Here is a 14,396-nt window from a genome sequence, read left to right as displayed (position 1 = left end):
ATAAAGGTGGAAAGAGCATATATGAGATTTAAATGTAGGGGTGCTCACCCAGATCTCAGTCTTGAAGACGCTGGTTAAGTACATGGGACCAGATTTTAAAGGTAGCTGTGTGCCGAACTCTCATTGATTTAAATAAGAGTTAGGTGCCTTAATACCTTTAAAAATCTGTCCCATGGTCAAGTGCTTTGATGGGCCACAGCATTCAGTATCATTCAGGGTCAAGCTCACAGGACAGAGGGTTGGCACAAGATTTATATTTATAAATCTAAGGAAATAACATATTGTTACTGGACCACATCTAGAGATCCGTATTTGGTCCTTACTTGGGCAAACTCCCATTGAAGCTAATGGGATGTTGCCTGTGTAAAGACTTACAGCAGTGGTGGGCAATCTGTGGCCCTCGGACCGCACGTGGCCGATCAAGGTAGTTAGGGTAGTCCGCTGGCGGGCCGTGAGACAGGGTTTACATTGACCGCCCGCAGGTACGGCTGCCCGCAGCTCCCAGTGGCTGCAGTTCACTGTTCCCAGCCAATGGGAGTTGTGGGAAGCGGAGGCTGGGCTTTTGGCTGATTTCCTGTTTCTCCCATTATCCATTTACAGTCCATTTTAAATGCAAAGTAGGCTGTCATAGGATAAGAGGGAAGGCACTCTCATGAATTGGTAACTGGTTAAAAGATAGGAAACTAAGGGTAGGAATAAATGCTCAGTTTTCAGAATGGAGAGAGTAAATAGTGGTTTCCCCCAGGGGTCTGTTCTTGGACCAGTCCTATTCACCATATTCATAAATGATCTTGAAAAAGGGGTAAACAGTGAGGTGGCAAATTTGCAGATGATACAAAATTACTAAAGATAGTTAAGACCCAGGCAGATTGCAAAGAGCAACAAAAGGATCTCTCAAAACTGGGTGACTGGGCAACAAAATGGCAGATGAAATTTAATGCTGATAAATGCAAAGTAATGCACATTGGAAAGCATAATCCCAGCTATAACCTATAAAATGATGGGGTCTAAATTAGCTGTCACCACTCAAGAAAGAGCTCTTGGAGTCATGTGAACAGTTCTCTGAAAACATCCACTCAATGTGCAGCGACAGTCAAAAAAGCTAACAGAATGCTGGGACTAATTAAGAAAGGGATAGATAATAGGACAGAAAATATCATGTTGCCTCTATATAAATCCATGGTACACCCACTTCTTGAATACTATGTGCAGATGTGGTCGCCCCATCTCAAAAAAGATGTGTTGGAATTGGAAAAGGTTCAGAAAAGGGCAACAAAAATGATTAGGGGTATGAAATGACTTCCATATGAGGAGAGATTAATAAGACTGGGACTTTTCAGCTTGGAAAAGAGACGGCTAAGGGGAGATATGATTGAGGTCTATAAAATCATGACTGGTGTAGAGAAAGTAGATAAGGAAGTGTTGTTTATGCCTTCTCATAACACAAGAACTAGGGTCACCAAATGAAATTAATAGGCAGCAGGTTTAAAACAAATAAAAGGAAGTATTTCTTCACCCAACGCACAGTCAACCTGTGGAACTTCTTGCCAGAGGGTGTTGTGAAGGCCAAGACCATAACAGCGTTCAAAAAAGAACTAGATAAATTCATGGTGGATAGGTCCTTCAATGGCTATTAGCCAGGATGGGCAGGAATGGTGTCCCTACCCTCTGTTTGCCAGAAGCTGGGAATGAGCGACAGGGAATGGATCACTTGATGATTACCTGTTCTGTTCATTCTCTCTGGGGCACCTGACACTGGCCACTATCGGAAGACAAGATACTGGGCTAGATGGACCTTTGGTCTGACCCAGTAGGGCTATTCTTATGTTCTTATTATCTACCTTGGTTCCACATTAGCCCTTTTTTTTCCTCAGGTCAGGCCCTCCATTTCCCTTTGTTATCCATCACCTCGGTGTCATTGTCAACACTGCCCTCTCTTCCTCTTCCTCCTGTATCTTCTTTGTCTGTAAATCTTCATCTTCTGCCTGCACACGCACATCCCTGCCTCAGCTCCATCTTTGCCCATCCATGTCTTTTACTTTCTCTCACCTCAGCTAATGAGATTCTCTCTCCTTTACCCTCCCAGAGTCCCAGCTCTCCACACTCCATCAAGTGCAGAACATCACCCCCCACCTTCTCACACGAAAGCACCATCACATCATTTCCTTCTTCAGTCAACTCTTCTGTAGGCTGCCCTTTTCACGATCCACTTTAAAACTGCCCTTCTGCTTCTAAGAACCATGCATAGACTATCTCCAGCCTGCTTCATGGTCCTGGTCTCTTTCTCCTCTGTCCTCTCTGGCACTGGCCTTCTCTGCTTAATGCCATGCAGTATTGTCCCTGCTCGTGCGATCTCTCACTGTTTGGAACAGCCTTCCTGTAGTTCTCACTCCTGCATTTCAAATTTTGACTAAGGACAAACTATATCTTGTCTCCTTTTACCTAGACAATATAATTTCTTTTCCCTCTACTGTTAGTTATTTATCTCTGTAGTCCCTCCGAAAAACAGAACCACAGGGAATTCAGAAGTGTACTGAAAAGTAACAGTCCAAGATCAAACCTAGGTCAGGGCTTTCACCACATCTCATTCAATTTAGGAGTCCTGATTTTATCCAGAGTAGGATGGAATAACTGTCCCTACCAGCCAGCTCTCAATGTGTGTATTTTTCGGTTTTGCACAATGCTTAGATACAACGGTAATGTGGCTTTATAAATTCTTAGACACACGTAGCTAAACAGTAGTGTATAATCCGTTATTATCTGTAGTTCTTTGGGATACAGTCTCTGAACAAAGAAAAGGAGTACTTGAGGCACCTTAGAGACTAGCCAATTTATTTGAGCATAAGCTTTCGTGAGCTACAGCTCACTTCATCGGATAGCTTATGCTCAAATAAATTGGTTAGTCTCTAAGGTGCCACAAGTACTCTTTTTCTTTTTGCAAATACAGACTAACACGGCTGTTACTCCGAAACCAGTCTCTGAACAAAAATACATTTCTCCTTTTACCTTTGAAATATATATGATCTGGCCTTCAACTGAAAGTGCAAAGGGAATTGAGGCAACAGGAATGTAATTACCCATGGTGGGATTGGCGAGGACATTGGGGTTAACAACCCCAACTCTTGTTGGCAATAGGGTCATGAGGTCTGTAATGACTACAGATGGTCAGGGCCTCCATATTACATTTCATAGGAAAGCCTGTACCACCAGCTGATTCAGGACTGACTCTCAAGGGATGAGTTGTACCTGATGAATAATCCATACTGTTCCTCGCAGCATTTGCAACCACAATGACTCAATACCATGTCCTTTTTTAAATGTATGAACTCTGACATCCATGGAAGTGAGGGACTTGGATGACCCCAGCACAGTGCAGGCAAGCACCTTGCAAGCTTCCCCAGCAAAGTTTTATCAGCATATCTTCATGCAGACTTACGTCATCTGTGAGCAGAGGATGTGTGATGGTTTTGCGGTACAGCCAACACTCTATGCTCTATGGCAGGACTTTCCAATGGACTCAACACTGCACCCCCTGACGTCACAGGTTACAACTCCAGTTGACTTGAGTGGAAGCAGAGTTGGGCCAACAGTGAATATTTTTGAAAATCTCGCCCTAAGACAATTAATACATAGGTCTGTGTAGTTCTGGGACTGATCCAAAGGAGTGTTTGGTGGGGGAGGGGCTATAATTTGCCAAATAAACCCATTTGTGCCTTTCTAATTCTTTTTCTTCTTCTGCCCTCTAGGTTCATAACAGAAACCTGCTGTCCCTCGACTTTGATCGTGTGACAAGAACAGAAAAAATCTATGATGACCATCGCAAGTTCACTCTACGGATCCTGTATGACCAAGCAGGCAGACCTAGCCTCTGGTCTCCTAGCAGCAGGTTGAATGGAGTTAACGTGACTTATTCCCCAGGGGGACACATTGCAGGGATCCAGAGGGGAACTATGTCAGAAAGGATGGAATACGATCAGGCTGGCAGAATTATATCCAGGATTTTTGCTGACGGAAAATCATGGAGCTACACTTACTTAGAGAAGGTATGTGTTCTCTTGTCACTTACTGACGGCTACTCACTGTGTTTGCTAACTTAGGGCTAGATTCTCAGGTGGCGTAAATTGACTTCACTCCTTTGACTTCAGTGGTGTGACACTGATTTACACCAATGGGGATCTGACCCTTAGAGTCTAATACACAGACATCTATGTAATCTACCTATTTTAAGATGCATATAACGGTAGAAACTAAGCCCAGACGACAGCTAAAGTTAGCACTGATCATCACCCAAAGGGCAATATTCTCCGTCCAGCCCCACCCCCATCTGCATGTGGTTTTAACCCTGCAAAGCTTTGATTATTTAGATACAACAGTCCTTTGCTGAGCTGGGTGTAATATAATGTCTCCAGTAAAAACAAATTATATTCTAGTCAAATTACAGATACCATTAGTGCTAATAAAGATAAGAGTACAGTAGAGACTTATTTTGGATGTTCCATACAATGTAGAGCCAACCGTCCATAAAGTCTACCATCCCACCTTCTGCAAAGCCACGTAGGAAGTATGTGTGGCAGGGGCAGGTGGGGAAGGAGAGAGACCAATCCATCTAGCCAGTTATGGAATGCTCTTTGGTGGGTGAGAAATGCCTTTCTCTTTGCTGCAGGGATCAGTAGGAGATTTAACCATAACATTATCCATCCTCCTTTTAATCCATCTGTGAGCTCTTTGGGGCAGGAATTGTGTCTGCCTATGTGTTTGTACAGCACCTAGGACAGTGAGGGCCTACATTTAGGCTCTACAATTATATAAATAATAAATGAGGATAAAGCATCAAACTGTATCCCGGTATGTGCATTACGTGCAAGTGAGTTAGAGAACTGAAATTTGCGGTAAGTGGCTAGTAGCAGATGAGTTTCTTTTGTCGGCAGACGGACAGGGTTGCCTGTTTGGTTTTGTCAAGCTGTTTGCCCCATGGTGGCAAATGGGGAAGTGAACTTGGGAGAGTTGGCTGGGGGTATTTTTATATCAATCCTAACCAGGGGTCCCTGGTTCTCTGCCTTCAGTGCAAACCTTACACCAGTGCCTATTACCCTTCCTGATTCTCTTCTGACCACATCTGATCACACTGAAGTGAGTCTCTCGCTGTGTGTGTACCTCTCGTTACTTAAGCTTATTGTTATAATTATTATTTGTTCTGGTGCCCACCGCCAGTGTCTTAAGTGCTGTACAGATATGAAAGAAAGTAGATTCTATCACCACCCCTAGGTGCGAGGTATTGTACAGACACAAAATAAGGTAGAAATCCCATCGTGAAGAGCTGATGCTGAACACTATAAAACAGGGACAGAGGGAAGGGGAAAGGAGAGGATCAACCAAGTAAAGTGGCCAGATGGTGATTGGCCACATATTAATTCCTCTGTGAGGTCTGCAGGTCACTTAAATTATGCTGGCCACATATGCACTATGAGGTGGAGGCTAGACTGCATGTCCTGAAATATTTTACGCTCTGAAAAATTGAGAATGATCATGCCTTAAAATTAAGAAAATAATTCATTTTCCCCTCCAATTCTAGTCCATGGTGCTGCTTCTCCACAGCCAGAGACAATACATCTTTGAGTTTGATAAGAATGATCGATTGTCATCAGTCACCATGCCCAATGTCGCCCGGCAGACCTTAGAAACCATCCGGTCCATCGGATACTACAGGAGCATCTACCGGCCTCCAGAGGGCAACGCCTCAGTCATTCAGGATTTCACTGAGGAAGGGCAGCTCCTTCACACCTTCTACTTGGGAACAGGGAGACGTGTCATCTACAAGTATGGCAAGCTGTCCAAGCTAGCTGAAATGCTCTATGACACCACTAAGATTGGCTTCACCTACGATGAAACTGCTGGTATGTTGAAGACAATAAACCTGCAGAATGAAGGGTTCACCTGTACTATCAGATACAGGCAGATAGGCCCACTCATCGACCGCCAGATTTTCCGCTTCACTGAGGAAGGCATGGTGAATGCACGCTTCGACTACAATTATGATAACAGCTTCAGGGTGACCAGCATGCAAGCAGTGATCAACGAGACACCGTTACCCATCGATCTCTACAGATACGATGATGTGTCAGGCAAAACGGAGCAATTTGGTAAATTTGGGGTCATCTACTATGACATCAATCAGATTATCACCACTGCCGTCATGACTCACACTAAGCACTTCGACGCCTATGGCAGGATGAAGGAGGTCCAGTATGAAATATTCAGGTCACTCATGTACTGGATGACTGTGCAGTACGACAACATGGGGAGAGTGGTGAAGAAGGAGTTGAAGGTGGGACCATATGCAAACACGTCAAGGTACTCTTATGAGTACGATGCTGATGGCCAGCTGCAGACAGTGTCTATCAATGACAAACCACTCTGGCGTTACAGTTATGACCTCAATGGAAACCTCCATTTGTTGAGTCCTGGGAACAGTGCCCGTCTTACCCCCCTAAGGTATGACCTCAGGGACAGGATTACAAGATTGGGGGATGTGCAGTACAAAATGGATGAAGATGGCTTCCTGAGACAAAGGGGAAATGACATTTTTGAGTACAACTCAGCAGGCCTGCTCATTAAAGCATACAATAAAGCGAGCGGATGGAGCGTAAAATATCGCTATGATGGCCTCGGAAGAAGAGTTTCTAGCAAAACTGCCCATGGCCACCATTTACAGTTCTTCTATGCAGACCTGACCAACCCCACTAAGGTCACCCATTTGTACAACCATTCAAGTTCCGAGATCACCTCCCTTTACTATGATCTCCAAGGCCACCTCTTTGCCATGGAGCTCAGCAGCGGAGATGAGTTCTACATAGCCTGTGATAATATCGGGACCCCTCTGGCAGTCTTCAGCGGAACGGGCTTAATGATCAAGCAGATACTGTACACAGCATACGGGGAGATCTACATGGACACCAATCCCAATTTCCAGGTCATCATCGGATACCATGGAGGTCTGTACGACCCCCTCACTAAACTCATCCACATGGGGCGGCGAGACTATGATGTGTTAGCTGGGCGGTGGACAAGCCCAGACCACGATATGTGGAAACATCTGAGCAGCAACAACATAATGCCTTTCAACCTTTATATGTTCAAAAACAACAACCCTATTAGCAACGCTCAGGATATCAAATGTTACATGACAGGTAAGACTTCTCTTGGTTTCTTCTTAATTAGTGTATACACAAGCTGGTTTTTGCTCAGGTGGTGGATAGGTTTCTTTTCCTTCAACGATCCAGCCATCGTAGGGTCTTCCAGCCTAGACAGGGACTGAATTTCTCTTTAAAAGGGAAAAGAAAACACAATAGAGTCTTCCATACTAGAAACTGGCCTGAATTTCTAATGTAAAACAACAAACAGAATTTAAAAAAACAGAAACCCAGACCAAACTTTTCAGTTCTTCTTTGCGTATCAATAAACAAAAGAGGGCACAAGCCCAATATATTTTTCCTTTGCAGGTCACCTTTAACCCTTCCACAGCTGGATCACTGGCTGCACACACAGTACTCATGAAAAATTTAAGCCAAGAACTGCACATCTACCAAACAGGTTTTCTTTTTTTCTTCCTTCCTGCTCTTTTTATTTTTCCCTTTATTTTGTTTCTGATTGTTCATTTCCTCAAACAACGCCAGCTTAGTTGCTGATTAACTTCTTGATAACCCCTCTCATTTGTATATGTATAACTTTGTTTACACAGTTTTGCTGTAGAGACTTGCCTGCAGATAGGCTTGTTTCAGCAAAATGGCAACAGCAACCTAAACCTTTTATCATAGCAAGGCATTGTAGAGCCCCATAAAATAGTAATACAGTTCAAAGTTAATCCACCCCACAGTGTGAACAATTGCCTGTTAAAAGCCAGCAGAAACAAGTACTGTGTGTCTTAAATTTAATACTTACATATGGAAAGATTCAGGACTTTCTTTATGTCAATAAGCAGAACAGATCCACTAAGCGGGTGTTTAAAAGTGAGAAGAATGGCTCCCCAAAGTGAATTTATTTCAGCAGAAAAGATTCTAGGAGACTTGAGTCACTCAGAGCTAATGATCATATGATTTCATCAGATGGAATTAATGAACTTACTTCTCTAATATATGTTGTGTGTGTGTTTGTGTAGGCCATTCCAAACGAGCACAGACAAAATCTTTTTAACAACCCCACTGTTGTGTATTCTGCATGTATCACATATTTGACAGGGAAGCTGTTTTAGAGGGTTTTAAAATATTGTATCCAGACTCTTTTCTGTATCCTCTTGTCTATAAGAAAAGGGTGACTCAGTTACCATGAGTCAACTGTATAAAACTCTTAGGGAGAGGCAAATTATAATTAATTTTAAAAACCTCTAAAAAGTCCTAAATCCGCTTTTCTATATACAGTAACATTATTGGCTATCCCAGCATTCCAAAATCAGGAGTCCAACCCCTTAAAATCATCAGTTGATTTAAAATCATGAGATTTTAAAAATAGAAAATTCTGGATTCTTTTTCAGAGCCTTTAGGATACATGTCTTCAAGCTTTTCCCCACAACCATGAGGGCTAGAAGCTTAGGGTTGTTGTTTTTAAATGAAAGCTGAGATTTTCAAGCAATCACCTGACTCCAGAAGTTGGGGCTTTAAGAACACCACCACATATTACAAGACTCATGAAAAATCATGAGAGTTGGCATCACTGTTAATGCCAAGATTTTAAGCTCTCATATTTCAGTACCTTTTAGAGCAGCAAAGGTGTGTCCATGGGCATGAAGCTTCCAGTTTTCATCCACACGAGACCTTAAACCTGTCACTGGTGTATAGGTGACTATTGTCAGTTCTGGGCATGAGCCCAGTGTCAGTTTGCTCGAGTGAAGATGATTAGTTAAAGTTTTTGTACAAGTGATCAAAACACATTTTTATACCAGTATAACTATGTTGGTTATGGGTGTGATTTCTTACTAATACAGTTATACCAATACAAGCCCTAGTGTGGACACAATTATACTGGTATAAAGATGCTTTATACTGGTATAGTTTATTCCCCTCCCCAAACAGGACTAGATATACTGGTATAAGCACTTCTATACCAGTACAAGTGTGCTCACACCAGATGGGTTGTATTCCTTTATATTACAATAGTTAAAGTAGTAGAACTTTTGTATGTAGACAAGGCCTGCAAAGCTCTTTGAAAATAAAACGTCCTGTGTTAATGGCCTTTCCTGAGGAACTGGATCTTGAGATAATGGGAAGGTTTGTGGGTTCCAGTGATCCTAAGAGCTATGCCAGTGGGAGTTTTAACAATGCCGGACAGGTCAAAGGGTAGGGATAGGGTTACCAGGTGACTGGTTTTCCACCGGAATGCCCGGTCACAAAGGGCTCCCTGCCTGCCCTAGGTCCACATGGCTCCTGAAAGCGGTCGCCAGGTCCCTGCAGCCCCTCAATGCATGGGCGACCAGGGAGGCTCTGCGTGTTGCCCCCGCCTCGAAGATCAGCTCTGCAGCTCCCATTGGCTGGGAACTACGACCAATGGGAGCTGAGGGGCTGGCACCTGTGGGCAAGGGCAGCGCGCAGAGCCTCCCTGGCTGCCCACATGTCTAGGGGCTGCAGAGACCTGGCGGCCACTTCCTGTGAGCCGTGGGAAATGCTGCCAGGACGCAGCACCCCCGAACCTCCTCCCACACCCCAGCCCCCTGCTCAGAGTCCCCTCCCGCATCTAAACTCCCTCCCGGAGCCCACCCCTGCTCCCAACACACCAACCCCCTACCCCAGGCCCCTCCTACACCCTAAACTCCTCATCCCTGGCCCCACCCCAGAGCCCACACCCCCAGCCAGAGCCCTCACCCCCTCTGCACCCCAACCCACTGCCCCAGCCCGGAGCCCCCTCCTTCATCCCAAACCCCTCATCCCCGGCCCCACCCCAGAGCCTGCACCCCCAGCTGGAGTCCTCTCCCCCGCCACACACACACCCTAACTCCTTGCCCCAGCCTGGAGCCCTCTCCCGCACCCTGAACCCTTCGTTTCTGGCTCCACCGAGCGCCCACACCCCCAGCCCAGAGCCCACGCCCCCAGCTGGAGCCCTCACCCCCTCCCGCACCCCATCCCCCTGCCCCTGCCCGGTGAAAGTGAGTGAGGGCGGAGGACAGTGAGCAATGGAGGGAGGGGAGATGGAGCGAGCGGGGACAGGGCCTCGGAGAACAGGTCGGGCAGGGCAGGGGTGTTCGGTTTTGTGCGGTTAGAAAGGTGGCAACCCTAGGCAGGGAGCTGACCGAAAAAAGCAGCCTGCTGCCCCTCCAGAGTGGAGGCAGCCCAACGACCTATCCTCATAAAAACGTTAAGTCCTAGAAACACAGCCAGGGAGCCGCTCCACAAACGGCACGATGGACAGGCATGTCAGAGCCTTGTTCATGTCCTCAGCGACATCTGACAGCGCCAAAAGGATTCTGACTATTAGTGGGTCCAACCCTGCACATCCGTCCACGTCCAGAGCTCTCACGGACGTTCCCAGGTTTCTACGCTGCACGTCTCAAGCAGTGGGGATTCCTTGGCCATGGCGCACACACCTGCCAATACACTGTTGAGGGGTGTGGGCAGCATCCTTCCTCACCCCCTGGCATGGTCTGGCTCACTTAGGCCAGGCAGGTGCACTCACACAGACCAACGATACAAGCCTCAGGCTGTGTCTACACTTAAAATGCTACAGTACTTCAGTGTAGACACTCACTGCAGTGATGGGAGGGGTTCCCCCTGTCACTGCAGTTAATTCACCTGCCTGGAAGGCAGTAGCTGCTGTCTATACCGTGGGTTTGGGCAGCGTGGCTGCGTCTCTCAGAGATATGGATTTCTCGCATCCCGGAAGAGACGTAACTTCGCCCATGTATGTTTTCAGAGTAGGCCAGCCTCAGTCTCCCAGTCAATGATTCCCAAGCGCATGTCTAGGAATGGAGAGCGTGGGGTAGGGAGAGTGGGCAGAGCAGGCATTTACGTTCTGAGAGGCCCATTGTTCAGCGTGAATATTTTAGCAATCGTATACTTCGTGATGCAGAGCTTTGCTGCCAACATTGGGAAGCCTGATGGATTGAACTGACATTTTCATTACACATGTCTGCATTAAGCAGTCTCTTTCAGGGCCCTCGAACGAATGTGAAATGTGTTGGCAGGGCTACTGTAGCTGAAACAAGCTGTGATTCGAAATGTACTTTTCTTTCAAAAAGGAAAAAAAGTGTCATTGCCACTGGCAAATTAATATTTCCCCCCATTCTCTTACCCTCTCCTTCCACCTACTTCATTTTTCCTGCTCCTTCCAACCCACCCTCTTCCCCCCCAAAAAAGGAGCAACACCTGTTTACAGATGTTTTCGAAGTCAGATTTGGGAGACGCAACTGACAAAGACTGGATTGAATCTTTTCAGACATTACATATTTTCCTGCTATTCAGCAGCCCCCTCTGTGCCTCTTTTGACACTGTTTTTGAACATGTTTGGTGAATAACTTCTGCCCTATATAGATTTACTGTGTTCTCCTGGCCATCTGGTCCAAAATAGCATATCAAAGCTGTTAATTTCACATTAGGAGGATTTGGAAACGGGGATGCCTCATCACCAAATAAAAAAATAAACAAAGCTTTATTCCCCCCCCCCCCGCAAGCACACACCTCCCCTTCCCTCCAAAGACACTTCTAAAACAATCTGTGTGGTGAGAGAACAAAAGTGTTTTTATTACAGAAATCCCCCTCTTTGCACACAGATTGATGCAAGGGCTTTCTGGACCCAAGCCCAAACTCAAAATTTTGGATTGCAAGAAAACAAGCAGTAGATGCTGTCTTTGTTTGGCTTCCGATTCCCCAGTCATCTGGAAGCACGCTATTTCTCATTTGCATCCCGAATGCTTTTCCAACGGTCTCTTCAGAAACACGTGTTTAAACTCATGTGGGGAAAAAGCCATGTTTTTTGAACAGATCCCCTCATCCAGAATGTCCCACTAGTGTCAGCTCAATTTGATGAAATGAAAAGCAAACTTCTTGTTGATACACTGGAGCTTGAAACAAATGAATCACCAACACGATGCTAATTACAATATGGAAGTCCTAAACCCCTTGGGAGCTGATAGTTAATTAAACTTTGACCCTCATCCCCTCAGCTTTTCCCAGCAAAGGATGGTATTCAGAGTCTGCGTAAATGACGGGGAGGTTATTGGTAATTATAGTAGTGTCCGTTTTTCCTTCCTTCCTTCTGGAGTCAACGGAGATAGGCGAGGTTAGAATCATCATACGCTGTGAAGTAGATAAATAGGGAAGTCTTTTATATGCTGCTCCCAGGCAGATCCAGGAGCTAGCCAAGTGAGTTATTATTTTTTCCAGCTAGCTACTCACTCGGCTGTCTTTCCTGTTAGCCTTGGAATCAAAGATGTTAGAGACTGAAAAGACTTAGCAGGGTATTGAGTGCCTCTTCCTGCCCAAGCAGGAATGTTCCCTGTGGCTGATCTAGTAGCGTGTTCTCCGGTATAATTTTCAGCTTCCCAAGCAATGGGCTTGCTATCACTTCCCTTCTGGTTCCAACATTCCCCCTCTATCATAGCACAGAACAAAAGAGCTTCCTGAACGGTACTCCACTGAGTCTGACCATCATATATACATGGATCTGCTCACGATGTAAGGGCAGGTCAGTTTGACTGTGGCAGGCCCAATGTTTGTAAATGGAATGATCATGTGGAGGCTGTTTTTAAACAATGCTGAAAAAAAAATGTAACTATAGGAACCTACCTATGCTAAATTAAAAGTGTGGTTTTTACCTACACAAGCAGTGGATACACCTTTAAGAGGTATATCGAAAGCCCCCACTCAGCTCCTACCCCAAGTGCCCAGTACGACTGCCTTGCTACTCCCTACCTGTATGTGCTGGCTCATGAGCACCTCAATTTATCCCGTAGCCTGTAAACCACTTGGGATGCTTCCGGGTGACCAACATTAAAGCTGAGAATTTTCAAAGCCGCCTCGAGAATCTAAATCCTTAGGCAGGTTTGAACAGCTCGACCTTTGGTATTATATTTTTGTTCCTGTGCTTTTTGCTCTGCGTTGCACCATTCTTGTGCATGGTGCCTTACAAACTCTGAGAAGTTCTGGAGACAGAAAGATTGCTTTGGCCTTTGACAGTTTTAACAAAATGTATATTTCAGCTGTGTGGAAAAGTGGAGGACTTGGACTGGATGCTGTTTGTTTTTTGTGGTTATTTCCTTCGTCCTCCATAATTTTGGAATGTGATACTTTAAAGAATCATTTCTGCTGGGGTTACTCATATACATGAAATGTAGTAAGCTCTTTGGGGCCAGGGCTGTCATCTTGTCCCAGGTTTGTACAGTGCCTCGCACAATGGGGTCCTGGTCAGTGGCGGGGACTTTTAGGCTCAACTGCAGTACAAAGAACAATAAAAAGTAATCCTACTTATGCTTCTCTCACATCCCAGATGTCAACAGCTGGCTGCTTACCTTTGGTTTCCAACTACACAATGTTATCCCGGGATATCCCAAGCCAGATACGGATGCAATGGAGCCATCATATGAGCTTATCCACACGCAGATGAAAACCCAAGAGTGGGACAATAGCAAGGTGAGCCATGTGACCACGTAGTCTGTCTATTTTAGGCACTGGCCTGGCACATGTCACCACGGGATCCAGGTGCAGTATTCACTTTAGAAATTACAATCAATCTGCTATTGCAGATGCTCAGGGTCACTGGAGTGAAAGTCAGCCTGCGAGTAGCTGCTGTCCCTTCCCACTTCAGTAATGAAATGTGACTAAGTAATCCCATCTGAAGTTTTTTATCACCCATGGGTCCTTTCTGTGATACTTGCTGGTGACTGCTGAACAAAACTGGTCTGCACTGTTTTTCTTTCTTTAAACATGTGATGTTACCACAGATCACTTGCTAGCTCCCTAAACCAAGGAATCAGAGCTGATAGAAAACACCTGTTGGATCATCCACCCGTTGCCCCAAGACAGAATTGTTTTCTAGAATATATTTTCTAGTGCTTTGTCCAGTTTGGTTTTAAAAGCAAACAAACTCCCATTACTTCCCTTAGGAGACTACCCCACAGTGTAAAAGCTTTCTCCATAAGAAAGCTGTTACTGACAGCTTCAATTTTACTTGGCTTGATTTTGTACCAAATCACTGTACGCTAATTCAGGCCTAAATCAGGATGTTTGTAGTTCATTTTTGGCGGCCAATACTGCATGTGCAAAACGAGATTAGCACCTTGAAAACAAAAGTCACTTAAAACCCAAGCGTCTTGCCTACTGCTCTCTTCCCAGCATAAACTCAGAGACAGCACTGTGCAGTGCAGAGGACAAACTTCCTGCAGGTTAGACTGGTTAAACTGTGCAATGGCCTTCCAA

General features: G+C 45.2%; 1 protein-coding gene across 2 annotated transcripts in view; it reads left to right on the top strand.

Annotated features, from left to right (window-relative positions):
- Positions 1–14,396, top strand: part of TENM4 (teneurin transmembrane protein 4) — a 2,219,108-nt gene that overhangs the window by 2,190,518 nt on the left and 14,194 nt on the right. For both annotated transcript variants that reach the window (XM_074955672.1, XM_074955678.1), the window contains 3 exons: positions 3,747–4,043; positions 5,573–7,187; positions 13,468–13,610. In XM_074955672.1, coding sequence (XP_074811773.1) covers positions 3,747–4,043; positions 5,573–7,187; positions 13,468–13,610 — 2,055 coding nt within the window. The remainder of the gene's footprint in view (positions 1–3,746; positions 4,044–5,572; positions 7,188–13,467; positions 13,611–14,396) is intronic.

Source organism: Natator depressus, chromosome 1 (assembly GCF_965152275.1).
Source record: "Natator depressus isolate rNatDep1 chromosome 1, rNatDep2.hap1, whole genome shotgun sequence".
In the NCBI taxonomy this organism is placed as follows: domain Eukaryota; kingdom Metazoa; phylum Chordata; order Testudines; family Cheloniidae; genus Natator; species Natator depressus.
This window is presented reverse-complemented; position numbering and strand designations above follow the sequence as displayed.